The 19,165-nt window shown below is 41.0% G+C and overlaps 1 protein-coding gene across 2 annotated transcripts; it reads right to left on the bottom strand.

The window, feature by feature from the left end:
- Nucleotides 1-951: 951 nt before the first annotated feature.
- On the bottom strand, nt 952-18,936 carry LOC148321211 (immunoglobulin superfamily DCC subclass member 3). 2 transcript variants are annotated; one of them, XM_088319348.1, is made up of 14 exons: nt 18,820-18,936; nt 13,263-13,568; nt 11,134-11,278; nt 10,463-10,593; nt 10,251-10,388; nt 10,011-10,169; nt 5,767-5,932; nt 4,985-5,235; nt 4,425-4,589; nt 4,099-4,287; nt 2,632-2,745; nt 2,279-2,405; nt 2,080-2,194; nt 952-1,029 (listed from the first exon to the last, which is right to left on the bottom strand). In XM_088319348.1, exons 1-14 carry the CDS (start codon nt 18,866-18,868, stop codon nt 952-954), a joined length of 2,133 nt encoding a protein of 710 aa, XP_088175474.1. In that variant the 5' UTR covers nt 18,869-18,936. The 2 variants fall into 2 exon arrangements, with proteins under 2 accessions (XP_088175474.1, XP_088175473.1); XM_088319347.1 differs by having other exon boundaries at nt 952-1,032.
- Between the last annotated feature and the right edge of the window lie 229 nt (nt 18,937-19,165).

Raw genomic sequence — 19,165 nt, forward strand, 5'->3', positions numbered from 1 at the left:
TGATGTCAGACCATTACGACATGAAGATTTCCATCGCTAGTGGACACCAAAAGAAGGCCTGAGGTGAGAAATTCCAGTTTTGGACATGGAAAAGATCAGGCTCTCCGCAGTGGTTTCTCTCCATTATAGTCGACCCATTGAGCTCTCTCTGGACTGGTTGGCGCCTGGCACGGCACACTGGCGTTGGCACTGGTCAAACAAATTCAACTGAAGGTTTTTTTTTTCGGTTTTTTTTGCAGCGGGGCAGGTGAGGTAGGTTGGCACAGGCAACATTAACCAGTTAATGTTGATCTCAACTATGGCTCAGGCATTCTGAGGTAGCTTTCTTTGGAGGTGTGCAACTTTTAAGAGTTTCTTTTTTTTCGTTTGTTTGTTTGTTTATAAAAAATGGCTTCTGGCGCAGTGAAAGACCAAACGGTCTCACCTCGGTAAGGCTTTCGCAAAGGCCGCTATGTTTCTTCCCTTATTATTGCAGACGAACTTGAAGGCAAAGTCAAGAGTTGTGTCACAACAGATTATTTTGGAGAGTCAGTCAGGTGTTCATATTTGGCTTAATTTTGGGCTACACTTTCACGTGCCAACATGCCAGGTGAGAACTGGGAAATATAAAACATTTTGGTTATAGGACAGTCTCTCACGAGCAAGCTGACGGGACCAAATCTGGTGTGACAATGCTCTTTCAAGGCTTTTTCAACATGCACTTATGCTTGTACACAGGCAATAAAGGCAATATGCTTTGGTTTGACTTTTGAGGTAGGGACATATTGAGGAGGGGGAATACTGTCAGTACAGGATGGTGCATTAAGTAACATTTTTTTAAAATCTGTTATTAGCGGCAGATTTTGTGTTCTTTAGGTTAGCTGCAAATGACTGGTAAGAAGTGAGGGGGGTGTCGGTGGGGGGGGGGGGGGGGACTGGGGGTGGGAGGGTATAGGGTATGTTTGACCAGTGCTAGCCTGTGCCAGCGCCAGGAAGACCTGATGAGTGCTGCTCAATAACGACTTGGCACTGAGCCGGACAGACTGCTTGCTGCTGACAGTGATGAGATAAGAGAAGCAAGACAAGGAATTAGAAATACAACATGTTAAATACTTAAACACAAAGCTCATTTCATTGAGCTTGAAAGTTTGCCTAGACTGTCCTCTGGGGGAATCACTGCACTTTGTATTTTGGCTTCTGCTACTGATATCAAACAATGGGTACATGTTGAAACATGATTTTGATATTTTAAAGGTATCGTGCGTAAATAAATAAATTTAAAAAAATCCAATCCAAGTATGTTTGACCTAGATCTACAAAAAGAAGACATGTTGCACCCTGAGATGAACAAAAAAAAATAGCACAAGCCATTTCCTAAAATGTACAGGAAGTAAGATGATTTTTTTTTTTTAATGTCCAATTTTGGTTATTATAATATTTGGTAATTTCTTTTAACATTTAGAGTGGTCATAGCTTTGTGACCTTCTCCTAGAGGTTTTATCTGGCTGACTTCAAACTTGGTCTGTACTATCTCAAGATCACGGACATTCATTTCAACAGCCCATGTGACATCCATCCATCCATCTTCTGTACCGCTTCTCCTCACTTGGGTCACGGGGGGTGCTGGAGCCTATCCCAGCTATTTTCGGGTAGTAGGCGGGGGACACCCTGAACTGGTTGCCAGCCAATCGCAGGGCACACAGAGACGAACAACCATCCGCGCTCACACTCATACCGAGGGGCAATTTAGAGTGTTCAATCGGCCTGCCATGCATGTTTTTTGGAATGTGGGAGGAAACCGGAGTACCCGGAGGAAACCCACGCAAGCACGGGGAGAACATGCAAACTCCACACAGGATGGCCGGAGCCGGGATCGAACCCACGCCCGATGCTGTCTCTCACTGTGAGGCCATCGTGCTAACCAGTCGGCCACCGTGCCGCCCCCATGTGACATATAAAAATACAAAAATATTGAGAAGGGACCACAAATGAGGATTTTAACTCGTTAAAATCCTCAATGTGCCAATACCAATTTTGCATGGGTTGCGAGAGCGCGTAATAACTGCGTGCAGCTCTAATTATTATTCATTTTGAACCTACCTGAGGCACTGGCTCCATCCTGCCTCGGTTTGTTACCTCCTTGTGGATGCCATTTTGTCCTGTGTTGTCACTTGGAACAGACCAACTGTCCTGAGTCCCTTTACCGCAAAACATACTGCAAACCAGGAATGAATGCAAGCTTGTATACAGAGCAGTTGTGAAAACGTCAATCGCAATCTCACAGTAAACTGGCAGTTACCTGCGGCGATATCCAAACATGAGGAAGATGACGCAGAAAATGATGCAGGCGGTACCGATGTGGATGCCAATAACAATGCTGCCCAGAGACGCTTCTCCGTCCCTGCACTGACAGGGTGTGTTCTCACCTGCAGGTAAGAGTTTATGTAGTTTTCACAGTTATGCCATATCAATGTAAGTATAATCAAAACCGGAACAAATCTATAGACGATAGGCTTCAAGTCATATTCCAAATAGGATCCAATGAGCGAGATATTACTGCTATTCTATTTTAAATTTCTAAAGTCCTAAAAACAATAATACTTCTTTATCAGTCTTTCCTACAGCTACTGAAAGCCAGAGGATACAGCTCACCAGTGTTTTGGGCACTTGTGCCCTCATCTGCCAACGATACGAGTCTCTTGGAGCAGTCACTCTCCCCATTTCCATTGTAGGCCACCAGTTTGATTTCATATACGCCACCCGGTTCTAAAAGAGAGACAGGAAGACAGTTAGTGTTTAAATTCAATACATTCAATGTGTGTGTGTGTTTTTTTTTTGTTTGTCCCTTCATTAAAATCCCACACCAATTTCCTCAGTGGATAAAAAACACAATTTTGGTGTTTTATCTGTAGAAGTGTTCGGTTTGGTAGTGGACAAATGATTACTGTTTAGTCCGAGCCCAGCCTTGCTTTGGGAAAACAGTAAAATGCAATAAAACAATGGTTGTTACTTTTGTAGAATAAAGATAAATAAAAAAAAAATACACCCTTCCTTTACAAAGACGGTAATGCTTGATGTTCTTATTGATTAAAACATTATTAACAGTTAAGTCAACTGGAATAAAGACAAATGTGTTATAAACACTCTCACGATTTTAACCAACGTGAAGGAGCAACAAAACCTAAAAGTGTCGCATAATCTCTTGAGATATTGAACCACAGACACTCGAATGATGAGTCTCCTTTGACTCTCCAGAGCATTTCTCAACATTCTATAATGTAACAATATTGATTCCAGACTGGAGAGGACTGTGTTTCATGCCATGGCATAAATTCACTCCATCAATGTGAGACACATCCCATTATTCACTTCTGTCATAATCGCTGCCCTCATTTCCGGGCCCATCCAGAACAGTTAGAGGGTGAATTGATGAGGAAATTGCCACACCAAATATTTTAACTGTTTACACCCGGGCCGGGAAAATCAACATGAAATCAATGAATGCCTGGTGCAACTCTATTTCTGTCAAGCAAAAAGTCATGAGCGGTCATTTATGAGGCATGTCTCTGCCAATTTCCGCAATGAAGAGAGATGCTGAGTCGGTGCTTTTTTTCATTTTTTTTATTTTATTTTTTTTTTGCAATTCTGTTGAGTTGAAAGCCCAAACAAACAAAATTATTTCATCTTAAAAATATTTAACACTGCCGTAGACTTAACCCTTAATCATTTTTTTATATACATTTATTATTGAGATTACTGAAGTAGATAATTATATAATACTCTAAAATAAAATGTAATCTAAATCAATCAAACTGACCTTTGATGCACCGCTTGTTCTGGATGTGTGCGTAATTTTGATGCCAGAGAGTATATAATCAAATAATTGCTGGCTGCACAGGACAGCAGATATTTCTCATGTTGTCTAGTTGTCATGGTAACAGTGATTCAGGTGGGGAATAAAATTAAGGAGAATGATATATACGGAAAGTAAAGGAGAAGAGATCTTAATAAACAACATTTATGAACGTATGTATTACGTATCATAACAGGTCAAATTCAGTGTATCATTGTAAAATTTGAGGTTTACACAGCTGTATATTAGATTTGACGGACAGGTACCCAGATTTGAGACGACGTGGGCATTGATGTGACAGGGCAGCTGAATGGGTCCCTGGAAATCAGCATTGGGGACCCTCCGGTAGGACAGCCTGAAGCCCTCAGCTTTGCCTGCCTTGCTTGGGAGCTCCCACAGTACCTGGACAGCGCTGGAATTCACCACCTTGGTGAAGAATGTCGGAGAAGTCGGTACTGGACAGGAGGATGAGACAGAGAAAGACAGAAATTATTGAATAATATACACACTGCAATGGAAGGTGAGTAGACTGGAAGATGTATTCAATATACATAAAAATGACTACAGTATTTTATTACTAAAGTGTCCTTACCGCCACCTAGTGTTGTTGCGACCACAGTGTGTGACTGCTGACTAGCCCCAAGTGGTGAATAGGCCTTCAGATAAAGCGAGTAGGTGGTGGCTGGCTCCAGGTTGTTCACATCGTGCTGAAAGGCACCTTTGCTGATGGCTTCTTGAAGCTCTAAAGAATCTGGCTCTAAAACCACACACGCAGTAGCATTTTAGCAGCAAATATGACTCCTGTTAAAGCAGAGGTGGGCAAACTTTTTGATTGACGGGCCACAATGGGTTCTAAAATTTGAAAGAGGGGCCGGACCAGGAGCACATGGTTGGAATGTTTTGGTAACCTCACCTCATCGGAGAAAAAATTAATTTAATTTTAAATGAAAGTTAATAAAAGCATGACAACAATATACATGTCTTTGAAAAAAAAACACAGTACTTAGAAAATAAAACATTAACTAGGTTTATTTATTTCATTTTTTTCAAGTTTGGCGGGCCGGATTAAAATGTTTAACGGGCCGCATGTGGCCCCCGGGCCGTAGTGAGCCCACGCCTGTGTTAAAGTGTGTCATGCGTGGTGACACATACCTCCGATTTTGCGGATGTGCAGCACATAGCCAATGATGCCGTCAGTGACTTCAGCGGGCGGTTGGCTCCATGCGATTTGCAGAGCGGTGGTGGACAGCACGCTGGCCGTGAGGCCCTGGGGAGCGGCAGGCAGGTCTTTAGCTTGAGCCACAGCAAGTCGGGCGCTGGCCTGGTTGGTGCCGGCACTGTTCTCAGCAATGCACTGGTAGATGGCCTCGTCCTCAGAACTGATCCGAGTCAGAGCCAGAGTACTGCAGGGATGACACACAGTCTGATCAGTTTACAGATGGTCACACATAGCTGAAAACATGGATCAGATAACATGCAGCTGGATAGTGATACTGTAAGTGACCTCACATGTTATCGGAAGTAGCAGTTCATTTCCCATTTCAAGGTACAAATTAATTCCTTCTTTTGGGAAAGTTATTTAAATTTGAGCTTTTTACAAGGCCCAGATTTTCCAGGTATGTTAACCAAATATGGGTTAATTAATGTCATCTACTGGGTCATTCCAGAATTGGAGGACAATTTCATGACATTTCAAATAATCCATGCACAACACAAAAAAACATGCTCATGGTGTAATTTATAATTATCCCGGCTGAGACGATCAACCTCACTTTGATAAACTTGCGTTAGCTGTGCAGTGCTGCCACCTTGTGGTGGAAGGTTTACATGGAAAAGACGCAGGTTGTCGAAAGGGGGACTTGAAAAAATATTTTGGAGCAAAAGCACCTTTACTTCACGTTCGAGACATGACATTGAATGTTTGTTTCCTCTACCTGTTGTTATTCGTCAACTTGACGTTGTGTCCAGGCATTAGAACCTTGCCGTTCTTCAGCCAGATGAGGTGAGGCTCGGGGACGCCCTGTGCCACACAAGTGAATACGGCACTGCCCCCTGCTGGTTTGGAGACAGACTGCGGCCACTGAAGGAACTCCGGAGGCGCTGGGAAGAATCACAGACAAATGGATTTTTAATGTTTTCAAAAAATAATGTACATATGTTAAATGAAGATAAAAACAGAAAACACTCCAAAAATAAAAAAAGAGTGTAAATTGCCCATGGGTGTGAATAGAAGCCCAATGTTATAGGCCCGAGCATATTTAATGAAGGTCTAAAAAGGATGGTTATATTTTCACAATCTTTTACGAAGCAACTTTTGTGAGCAATCACTTTCCATTTGTGTAAGCCATATTTTCTAGAACAATGATGCTTCATTTAAAGACCTGAAATGTTTTAATTTTTAGCTTTTCGTTCTATATTAAATGTGAAGAGGAGAAAAGTTGGAAAAAATTGTAAATGTGATTCTTCTGAAAAATGGGAAAAATTAAATCACCCCCCCCCACACACACACACAAAACACGCACACTGATGAAGAAAAGAACTTCCAACGCAGTTCAATTTTGTCATCACAATAGACGTCCATATTAATGCACAGCTCCCTTTAAGCTCTTTCAAGCCCCTCCCCACTTCAGCCTGAGCTCAGCATCTCATTGATCCGCTGATCTCCCAGCCAAATGTGACCTCCCAAACCCCGAATTTCTTCCTATAAGCCGATGGAGATGTGTCAACAAGATGCCCATTTCAATAAAGACATTCATCAGAGCAGACAGGGATTTTGACCTTTTGTTTGGTCTAATCTCTTTGATTTTTTTTTCCTCATTTCTCAGACCCTTAAAGAAGTAGAAATTTAATTGTGTGGCCTTCTGTGCTGCACATCATCACCTCATGTAGAAGTGGCAACGTGTCAGTTGTGTAGCAACTCGCATGTTGCAAAAGTAATCTTTATAGCTTGTCAAATGTTCTTTGTGTGTGTGTGTGCGTGTGTGTGTTCATCATCCATAAAGAGGGCAGAGCCGTCCACCTCTTCGTCCGATCAGCTGTCCCAACGTCACGTTGGAAATTGTCAGGCGTCCTCAGCTGACTGCGCATGGGTCGATCCATACTGCGTATTGATCAGTGATTCTGTTGACCTTGAGTTTTACCGCAGCTCATAAATCTTGTCCCCTTTTCCTTTGTTTGCATTCATACATCTGGAAAAGCACTTTATATTGTCTGCAAAATCTAAATTCAGTTACTTTTGAGAATTTTATTTTCTTATTTTTACAAGTTTTTGTATTAGTTTTAGATTTTTTAAAAATAAATTTGGAGTATTTTGTAATAAAGTATGAAATCCGGGACATTGCTTATTCTTTACGGACATTCAGTGATACAGAAATAAATCCATGTTCTACTGCTTACCTCTACTTAGTGTCATAAAGGTAAAATGTAGGTTTTTTAAAATTTTTTTAAAGCACTCTTGTTTTTATTTTTATTTTGTTAACGAAAATGTTTTGGGGATTTTAGTTGTAGTTATTTCACTGGTTTTCATTAACTATAATTACTGTGCAAATTATTTCACAATTACCTTGGAACATATTGAACATTTGTGAAACTTTTTGAAAACTATCTAACTATATTGCGGAATTTTAAATTTATTCATTATTAAATATGTATTATATATTTTTTTATCATTTTATATTAAAAATGTATTATAATGATATCTTGTTTGCGTTTATCTATCTATGTATTTGCTGCTCAATTCCTTCTGTGGGAAAGTTTCTGATGTTGATATAATTTATGAGAACTGAAGGCCTTTGTGGCATCTGCATGATAAAAGATCTGCATATCTTTTTTGGAGAGGACTTTGTGGACAAAACCAGAGTGGAGGGGGTTATGAAGCCTGAGACAGAGGGAGTCTGGGGATTTTTATTTTAAACACCGTTCTATAAATTGGCTGGCCGTCTTTTGTGTCTCCCCCTAACACGGTGACACCCCGGTCACCCAGCCCACTCCCCCTTGTGGGATGCTATCCATCTTCCAACCCTCCATAATTAACTAAGATACCACACCCCCTTCCTTTTTTCATTTCAATGTCCGTCCGTCCTGGCACCTCCCCCCCCCCTGCAACCGTTTTCACACTTTTATGCCCCCAGTCCTCCTGTCGGGGTTAGAGGTGAGAGGTCACAGATCACTAGTCACACCCCTTCCCTTTTTTTTTTTTTTACCCGATCCATGCACGGCGTATTGATAATTTCGTCATCCTCTGCTTTGTCTCCGGTTTTTCTTGTCCTCTTTGTTCAAATCTCCCTGACCATGGCCGTGGACACGTATGCACACAGATGGGCTGATGTCAAGACTGTGTGAAAGTTGAAACCTGTTCGCTAAAATCGCACTGAACTTGATTTCAACTGGAAGCCTCCCACTTGTTTATACACTGGGAGGCTCGTCACCGTCAATATCTGCAGTTTTCATTTAACATCGCAGTTCTAATTGTGACTATAAATGCTTGACTGAGTCTGTGATGGTAGAATGATGCATATCATCAAGTTATGGTGTTTTACTCCTCTGATTTCTCATCTCAAAGCACTTCTCACTTTTTGGCGTAATAATGAATCAGCTCAAGCTCAACACAGTTAAATCTTTAGTACGAACTCAATTTAAACAGTCAGGAAGCTACATTGTGCTGGCCATGTTAACAGATGTCCAGTGCACTTTAATATCCATAAACAAAGGGAGAAACTAGATCAATACATTAATGAATATATTAGAAATGAACTCAATTTTCCCCTATTCTGCACCAGAGGCCCTGCCAATCACAGTAAGAGTCTGACAGGGGGGGGGGTTATTGATTGATAAGAGCGTTGAACACAACATCAACCCATTTGAGGGAGATATAATGGCAAAGCTGAATTATATAAATCATATAGATTTGCATCATAAAAATAAGGAGAAACATCGGTTTTAACTACACTGGGAAAAAAAAAAAAAGTGTTTTATCTGAATTATGATCCTTGTTAGTGAAGAATGCTTTCAGAGACCTCATTACATTGGACAATTAGCGTGTCCACAATTACTGTCGAAGCTTGATCTACTACTTTCAAGGAGGCCTACTTTATCTTTTCTCTCATCTCTTACCAGCCCATTTTAACTCTGAAGACAAACCAGATAGTCGAAAATAATTAGATCTCTGCTTCGGTGTTTGTATTTTGTCCCCTTATTCTGTGAGGCGAACTGCTAACGAGCTAGTGGCTGGACAGCCAATTAAAACACAGCTAATGACACTGAGAACGATGAGTGGGTTGAGGCTATGGACATCTGCGGGGGTGATGGAGGATGTCATCAGGAGCGAGGATGCACGTACACAAACAGAGGGGGACTGGTGTCTTAATTTTGCGGAAGGATCTGTGTAGAGGTGGGATGAGATTTGAATATGTTTGTTAGTATGTGTGTGTTTCTAGGCGGCTCATGCTCGAGACATCTGCCACACTGAGGAGTCAGGGGCAAAGGTGAGAAAAAAAGGGTGGAGCTTTGCTATTGACCCTCTCCTTTCCTTTCACTGGCTGCCGGTGCAAATTAACAAGTCCGAGTGCACACACGTGTGCTCACGCTCGCCACAGATAATTAGCAAAACCTGCAACGTAGGCTATTATTCGTAGCTAATATTATCACCCTACTGCAATATCAATAACTTTGTTTTAGAATAGCTCATTTGAGACTGCATCAACCCATCAAAAAAAAAATCCATAATATGGAGTCACACCTAAAACTGTCATTTGCACAAACAGTGTTTGAAAAAAAAATATCAATTTACGCTGATATTTCTTCCTTTCAATCTGACAATGATCAATTAAAAGTCCAAATTTTACCTTTAAACCGGATTGTGGAAGAAATACTGATCCAAAATCACGATAAGATGGACTTTCTCATTTCTAGTATCGTCAGGTTAGATGCTACTATGACTTATCCTCTTTTTAATATATTTATTTAGTAAGTGCATAATTGCCAATAGTCTTTGCTCACCTGCCTTGACTCACATATAAAGGTGAGAGTAGACACTTGCCCCAACTTTATCTCTCAAACAACATTTCCACAATTCTCACTGCCAGTGAGCAAAAAATATACCGTAAATCAAATGAAGACGTTTTTTGGACCAATATGCGAGCTCGTGTACACTCACAGTCAACGATAACGTCGCACTGACCTTGTACCACAAGTCTGCCAAGCGCGGTACGTCGCATTCTTGTGCCCGGCCGGTTGGCAGCGCACACGTACACGCCGGAGTGCTGCAGAGAAACATCTGAGATCATCAGGTTCCCCGTTCCAAGCACCTGGATACCTTCCACGCCGATGGAGCGGCCGTCTAATGGAATGGAAAAAAAATACATGACTCGGAAAATTCCCATCAACTCCAAGCTGCTATATTCCGGTGCCCTCGTGTTACCTAGTCTGCTCCAGGAAACGATAGGCTTTGGGTTTCCTGTGGCAATGCACTCCAAAATGGCGGTCTGGTGGACGGTGATGGTTAGATTCTGGGGTCCTGACAGGATGACTGGCTCCTTATAGGTTCTTGAGGCTCCACCTACAAACGAGGAACATGAAACACCATTCAAAATTATGATATTATAGTACGATATATTCCAGACTTGCACCTACCAGTGACGTTGAGAATGGCCTCATGGCTATATCGAGTGTTTGCGATGTTGGCAGCCACACAGCGGAACACGCCAATATCGGCCTGTCTCACACCTGTCACCTGAAGGATCCCCATTGGTAGAAGAGTGTACCTGGATGGGGAAAGTGTGGCAAGTCAGGGTGAAGATGGATTATTTATTCACATCAAGACAGATTATTGCAATCAATGTCATTTTATTTTCATCCATATGAAGCGTTTATAAATGTTTTATGGTGTATTTTTACTAATTTTGTTTTATTAGAATGACAAAGTGGGCCCATTACTTGTAAAATATTGATTTCTCTTTCTCTTGTTCTTCTGCTTAGTTATTTTGTACTTTTTTTTTTTTTAATATATTTTTATTTTTTTTTTTATTTATATATGACCAGTCATACATTTAGTAGCGTTAGCTCAAAATGCCAGCATCAAATGGTGACTGCCAGATCAGATCACACAGCGAGCTTTCTACTGATCAAAATATTAGTAAGAAACATTAATTTACAGAGTTTTTTAACTTGAGTTTTGAAATGTAATTTTAGCACATGTGCTTCAGGTCAACATATTTTTTTCCCAATTTAAAGTACTATAATAATAGATATAGCGTCAAGACCACCATGATATTCTTCTTCCAGCCTTAGAAAAAAATTGGTACCTGTTATCATTGGTGCTCAGGGGCATTCTGTCTTTCTCCCACGTAATGTTGGCCTCAGGTATTCCATTGATCTGGCACTGGAAGCGTGCAACGCCTCCCTCATCTACAGCCATGGACATTGGGTGGGTGTGGAATTTGGGAAGAGCTGAGAAATGAAGACAGACATCAACAAAGAAACATATTCACAATGTAGAACGCGACTGTATGACATCTTTATCGCAAATTATGTGAACTAAATTGAAATTTTCTTGTTCATTACTAAGGTCTATACCGCCCACAATAGTGTTCCTACTTTCCAGCCTCCCATAAAGGATTTCCTATGACTTAATTGGCGTAATCGATACGTGAGCATACCAGTGCGGCAGCAAATTAGAGCGGATCGCCATGGAGACTCATTACATTGAGGTAAGACAAGATAGCTATAACTCTCCTAGATTACCCATAAACCCTTATTTTTATTGGTGTGACCCAAGCAGTGGTCAGTGGGGGCAGGGAGGACAAGGTTGAATACTGTTTGTGCTCAGGAAAGGAATATTACTTAATAATGTTATATATTGCATAATTAACGAGTCTTAGAATGAAACGCTAGTAGAGTTGCCCTATCACAGGATGTATCACAAAAATTAGCACTTTATCTCTCTCTACACTAGCCCCCCAAACATAAATCACAAAAAAATCAATACTGTAGGAACAAAACACTACGCCTTTTCACACTGCACTTTTTTTTTTCTTGTTTATCGAGGAACAGCACACAAGGAGACAGCTTCTACTTATTTAAATCATTAATTATCTTTAAAAAAAAGCATTCCAGTATGATCCTTCTTTACTGATCCCACGATTCTAACTACCATATAATACCCTTTAAAGCAGAGGTATTCAATTAAAAGTCACAGAGGTCCACAACGAAAATTTCTTCCAATTAAAAGGTCCGAACCAAAGTCCAACTTCCCGAAATGTCTAGCCTATGTTCACATTTTTATATCGTTTCAATATTTAGTCCTTTTCAACAGAGCGCACTTATATACGAAATATTTAGCAATGTTCCCATTAAACACCTTTGCCAGTCAAACAAATATAAGGCGTTTATTTCACATTCAAGAAAATGTGGCTCCAGGAATTTAAGTTTGCCACTTCCAGAAAAAAACTGTAAAATATCTCCTGCATAAATATATCAAGTGCTAAGCATTGAATTAACATCTTTTACCTTTTTTTTTTTTTTTTTTATATCAAAGAGTTATCAGCCTAAAAAAACGCAAAGCCTAATTATCCGAGTAAACCAGGTCAACATGTTCAGTACACAATCAATAAAAATGGCTGTCCTCATGAAACACTAATTCAAAATGAGCTTTGACACCACTTTTTCTTTTGAATATTTTTTAACTTCTCTTAATGAGAAAAATGAGTTGACTTAAATCTGGGTTGGAACGGAGTCAGGGCCATTGGGATTTGGTAGATTATTTCACACATTTGGGCTTTGTGTTTTCCTTTAAATAATGTTTGTGCAACCATTTAAGCACTCCTTCACAACTTCCCCATCACTTGAACGTTTTTTTTGTTTCCCCAAAATCGATGATACTTTTACTGAATATTCGTTTGCATGCCGCTGGGATGTAAACGAAAATGTAAAAATCTCTTATACTCACTCGAAGTTCAATGTTTTTACATGCGCTCACCTCAAACGTCAGCTGATAACTGTGCACAAAAGGGCGGTGCTTTGTTTCGTAGTGGCGCTTCGCAATATTGCGACGGTTTCGGAGCATATGATGCACACTGGTTTTGAATCTGCTGCAGCCAGAACGCAACTAAATTTCTCCGTCCATTCATTTAAAACAACACGCATCGACCTCGCTAACTTTTTAGCAAGGCATACTGTCAGCAGCACTCTCTTCCGGTCTGTTGCGCAATTGTCAGTGGATCGTAAACAAAAGATTTGATTGGCTCAAATCAGTGACGCCTTTTCCGTATTTACTAGAATTGCAGCGCCAACGTTTGCGAATGCGCCCTGAAAAAAAATCATCATAGATTGGCCATGGGTCCGGTCCGAACCATCCCGCGGTCCGGATTCGGATTTGGTGATGCCTGCTTTAAAGTTGTCAAATATGGATCCTTGGGCCCCAGTTCATACTTACATGCCAACAGAACTTTGGCCTTGCGGCTGACCAGCATGCCATATCGATTCTGAGCGGCGCAGTCATACTCTCCCATATCAGCATCACTGCCTTCTTTGCGTTTCTGAAAGCTGTGAATCAAAAGGGTGCCGTTTGCCAGCAACTCAACCCGGGGATTGATGGTCAAAGGCACCCCATTTTTACGCCAGGTGATCTGAATGGGCTCCTCGCCCAGTATGCTGCAATCCAACATGAGCGGGCGATCCCTCACGGCAATCACATCTCTGGGCTCTTGCAGGAAAGACAGCTCTGAGGCCAAGCAGGCACCTGGGAAAGAGAAGGACAGGTCATTAGGGACTTCGAGTATTTTCCAATGAAGTTAAGTGAATGTATTCTTGTTCGGGTAGCTAGATAAAGTGGCTTTGTGAGCTAGGCAATTTGAAGCAGCATGGATTGTGCCAACAAAACAAGATTAGTTTCGATCTAGAGGAAACATGGGCAAACTACGGCCTGGGGGCCACGTGTGGCCCGTTCAACGTTTTAATCCGGCCCGGCAAACTTGAAAAAAATTAAATGAATAAACCTTGTCAACGTTTTATTTTCTAAATACTGTGGTGCGTCATATTTGGTTGTAATGCTTTTTGTTCACTTTCATTTACAATTCAATGTATTCTTTTTCTCCGATGAGGTGAGGTTACCAAAACACTCCATCCATCTGCTGCTGGTCCGGGCACCTCTATCAAATGTTAGAACCCATTGTGGCCCGCCAATCAAAAAGTTTGCCCACCCCTAATCTAGAGTTTGCTAACTTGACACAATCAAAACCATTCAACATTTTTGCCTGATTATACTTTAATAAAAGAGATTCAATAACATTTCAAATGAAAGCCATTGACAGAATTTATGGAGGAACGCAATGTAAAACTACGGGACTTTAATGACAGTAGTGAGAACGACATAAAGGGATACCCCAAAGAACTGCATTGGGCACCCTTTCTTTGATGGCTGATTTGCTGCATCTATCACTTTTACGAAGGCGAGCGACAATAGAGGCAGAATGCCACTGAGGCATCCATGCAGAGAGGGCAACAACAATGCGTAAAACGGAGGCGGAGAACACTGGCAATGGTTGCAGGGGTCAAGTTTAGGAGAACGTCTATACAACAAGGGGCCTACTGCGACAATGCTGTTGTGACTATGGTTATTTGCACCCAACCCCCAGTAACCTCTGTAAAACTTTGTCAACTACCACGCACCCAAAGGGCACCATCTGCCCCTTCTTATGCATCCCCTCCACCCCTCCCATCTCTCTCCATCCTTTCAGATCCATCTCAGAGGTGACTTTCCCATGCCACCAGATCTCCTCCATCGCACCCGTGCGCCCTCTCCTCCGTGACCTTGGCGACACCAGCTAGTCTTCTCCGTTTTTTTCTTTCAGCTTTAACGTGCTAATGACCTCATATGCAAAACACCGTGGCGGCCGCCGTCGCCTTCCCAGCTGCGAAGCTAGAACAATCACAGTCTGCACTTGAACCTGCCCGATCAATGTCATGACGAAGTCTTGAATCTGTCCTGTCAAATGCAACCCTCCTTTTAAATTTCCATTGTCGTCCAGACGGCGTCAGCTCCCGCATCCAAGACAAAGCAGCTTGCAGCTGAACTTGACTCTGGATTGGTTTTAGCCGTCTGGTGCGGTGAACATTCTCATAGGTGCAACTGTTTTTTTCGTTTTGTTTCAGGATTTGAGACTCAAGAGGCACCTGTGATTGTATCCAATCATGCAGACATCACAAAATATAGAAAGCTCTTCAGCAATATAGCAGTCTATTAAAATATTCTGGTTACTCTGGATTATCTGGACAGTGCAACTACCAGATAAAAAGCTTGACCAGGTTTTTCCTGATATGAAAAACGAGTTGGGATTGAAATTAACAATATAATTGAATCACCCAAATTTTCGGAAGGCAATGAAAATATGTGGGGGTGGTCTTGCACATACTGCTATTGCTATGATAAGACTGATTGCTGTCATCCAAGGGTTAGTTCTTGTTTTTTTTAATTTTATTTTAATCAGCAATGCACAAATTTTCTACATCCACAGTAAATGCATCAAGAAATCCGATTCAATCAAATTTCTAGCAGTATAAGGCCCATCACAGGTTCAACATAAACCAAGCCCTCCTTCTTCAGCCCTGCGTCATTGCTTTGACTAATGTGCCACATCATGACACGAGCATCTGCCCCCTCCTTCTAATGAGAAATCTCCCATAGAGCAGATGTAGCAGGATTGTGTCTCTCCCGGTCAGCTGTCTCCGAATGAGCCGATATGGACCAAAACACCCCCCCACCCAGCTGATCTTCCCATCCCTCTGTGTTGATAATGAAATTCAGGGCTCCCAAGGGGTGACATGCATTGCATTTTGTGGCTTATCGAACACATGGCGTTGCAACCCGGGAGGTCGAAAGGGCCTGCAATGATATTTGGTGCAGAGTTTAGGAGTGATGTTCACATCAATAAGGTTCAAAATCTGCTAGGATTCTCTAAAAGAAAAAACAAACTCACTTTTCAGTTTTAGTGATTTCAATGTTGTTGCACATTTAAGATGCACAGGATTCAAAATACTGGACTGGACCACCACTTAGCAACGTTAAAGTCCATCTTAATGAGTTATCTGACTGACAACTAAATGTGTTTGGCAGTGGGTATTTTACATCAACTCATTCACTGCCAGCCGAGTAAAAAACAAAAATGGATCTTTGACGTCTTTAGCCGTCAATGGTAGTAAATGAGTTAATGGCGTATTTACTGGTCTGTTATATTAGCTTGCATTGATTCTAAAGAAGAACCAAACAAGTTGACAGCAAAGATTTGTGATTTTGCACATTAGCATTGATTGTTGCTTTGTTTTCTTTCCCTATTGAAGTTTCCTATCAAGAATATTGTGCATTGAATGCGTACACGGTATTGCGATTGGGCCATTTTCAATATCGGGGAAGGTCTAATAATGAGATTTTATTAAGGGAGGGGGTTGTCCAGCAACCCCCACACTAGCACCCTGAGTCTGTAACCCCGAGCCCCTCAGGGGTCATGAGAGAGTCAGAAGCGAGGAGGATGGATGCATAGATTGGGGGGGGGGGGTCGTATGTGTCCAGCCAGACGTTCTTCTTCTGCTATTGTTTGGACGACTGCTGCCAGTGAACTTCACACATACGACCACCACTCTGAACAAAAAAAAGAATTAAGTTGAGCCCTCATGATAAAGCCTTCTTCTGATATCGATGGTCAACTCTTGGAGTGAGTGGGTTAGAGGTCATTTTGCCGAATAATCCTAAATGTGGAAATCGAATATTGCGATCAAAGTTTGTTTTGTTTTATCGTGCAGATAAGGCAACATTCAAATAAACACCTGACAGATTTTTACTGAATCAGGTCCTCAATTTTCATCTGACTGTCCATGACATCTTGCTTTGAGATCTCTGTTAGGGGAGCAGTTGGAAAAAAAGAACTGGATGGATGAATGGGCATGAAATCCGTCACCTCGGGGCTTCTTTTTATCCACTTGAAGGGAGTTAAACTCTTGTTCCTGCGAGGCTTTTACCACTGTGTTATGCAAACATGCTTAATGCTTTAGTCACTGCTGTGGAGGGGGTCTGTCACGGATCTTTTCCACAGTCCCATTCATAGCTATTTAAATGGAAGACAAGTTCAATGTCTGGAAAAAGTCACTTTAAAAAAATACTATTAGTCTCCTGAAAATGATGTCCAGTTCTACTTGATCTACTTTGTTGATGCCATGATCAGTTTTAGTGTCTTGAACGTCTCATTCGGACACATCGGAGACACAAATAGGTCACATGAGCGATAGTAATGAAAAATGTGGTTAAATTCACGAAAACATTCAGTTACAGGTAAATATGTTAGGATTTGGGGTTTTATTTCATGACATCCTTGCTGTAGATTAAATCAATGCTTCAGCAAGTTTACGCTACAGTGGACCTTGCATTAGGAGCCCTGATAGGAGAGGACGAGATGCTGTGGCGACACGGCCATGGGCAGCTCAAGGCCGATTACCTCCACATTCATATGTTTAAAAAGATCTCAATCTGAACACAGATTGACGCTAGTCTCATGGAGATGAGGATGTGACGGTCAGGTCAGAGAAGACAGAAGAAAAGGGCAGCTATTGTGTCCATGGCGACCCCCCGCTCCTCACAGGGCCTACCCCTGGCCAGGGCGACCCACCACAACCCTACCCCCTCCTGCACAGGTCAAAGGTTAGTGACTTGAACCTTTCATTGTGTTCTGAGTTAAAGACAGAACCTCCCACGCCGTCTGCACAGCACCCGCACGGTGCAATGATGCAAATTTTTGGCGAGGTTTGGGTGACTATAACAAAATCAGGATGACCTCAACATCTTTTGGATTGGGAACCAAACCTTGGGTCCTTATATCCAAATTAGTATCTGTATGATTCACACTTTGTAGTATAAGGAAAATTGTTTGTAATAATCACTTTTGTTTTGTCATGTTTCTGGCGAAGACGATCAAGTGTTCTGCAAGTTCTGTAAGTGCTAAGATGACCAAATTGCTTCTGATCTTTGTCTTTTCAGAGCAAAGTTTATCTGCCCTCACTTCCTGTGTCTTGGATAAGATGAAAAATCATATCAGAGTACCTTAAGGAAATTTTGCATCTGTCACTTAAGTGTGAAAGATTATTACAATAAAGTTACATTTTATTTAACCATCAATGTTTGATTATTAATCAATCAAAACTGAACGTTCCATTTTGGATACAGCCCCTCTATATCTTATTAACTCATTCACTGCCTTTGACGGAAAAAGAAGCCAAAAAGTAGATTCATTTTACCTAACCTGGTGATAATAATGTTGAGACTTCTCTGTGTATATTGGGATTTTAAGCTATTTTTAATTATATTTCGTGGGATGAATGACAACGTTTTACTGTTACCCCAGATCCAGCTGGAGCCTCCAAGTTCAAGAGAACCGTTTTTTGGTGGTTGCACTACAAAAGTTTTACCAGATGCATTGTTAAGGTGACTACCTCCAATTTTTAATCATTCTGATACTCAACCCAATTTTAAAGCATTTAAAAAAAATCCTGCTTGTACATTAGTTTTTCAAAGGTTTCTCCATCATATCAATAATTAGAAGGAATTAATTCATTTTTTCTTTTGTTTGTTTGGTTTTTTTTTTTTGCTTTTTCGATCACAGAGTTCAAGTTCAAGTTATTATATATGGCTTCTTGCACTCCAAATTTCAATGTGTGATATCACATAGAGGATAGAAGAGATAATTGATTGAATCTGCTAGGCAATTATAATGTAATGCATAGATCTGTCTGTATTTGTTTGCAATATAGTTAGGGAGTGAGGAGAGCAAAACAAAATCATCAAGTATGACCATACAAAGCAAATGAACATTATGTAACATTTATATTAAACATTTACACAAGCATGTTTCAACGATAAAGCAGGTGCTGAAGGGACAGTCCCATTTACCATTCGAAATGTTCCACTAGAGCAAGTTTAACAACTTCAAAAGATAAACTGTACTTACTCAAACATAACAAAGCCGTCAGGCCAGTGAGCAATATTCTTGGTTTCATTTTGGTTTTCTTCACTCCGGTCTATATTACGTCAAAGCGTCTGGTTCTCAAAACTCTTCAAAATCAAAAAATAATGGAAAAAAAGTAATCCAAATGAAAATGTGTCCTCTTCTGCCTACACTAAATATTCTTTGGTTAGTAAGCTACAAATCTATATTTCTATGACTATAGCATTTCTATTCTTTTGAATTCTCGGTCCAGTGACGGGCCTGCTGAAGGCTGCTGGTCATGTCCAAAGCCACTCTGAGAATAGTGAGAGGATGACACCTCATCCTGGATCGGGCTCATTAGTTATTC

This window comes from Idiotropiscis lumnitzeri, chromosome 16 (genome assembly GCF_059441095.1).
Source record: "Idiotropiscis lumnitzeri isolate Australia: NSW breed Sydney's pygmy pipehorse chromosome 16, RoL_Ilum_1.0, whole genome shotgun sequence".
Taxonomy (NCBI): domain Eukaryota; kingdom Metazoa; phylum Chordata; class Actinopteri; order Syngnathiformes; family Syngnathidae; genus Idiotropiscis; species Idiotropiscis lumnitzeri.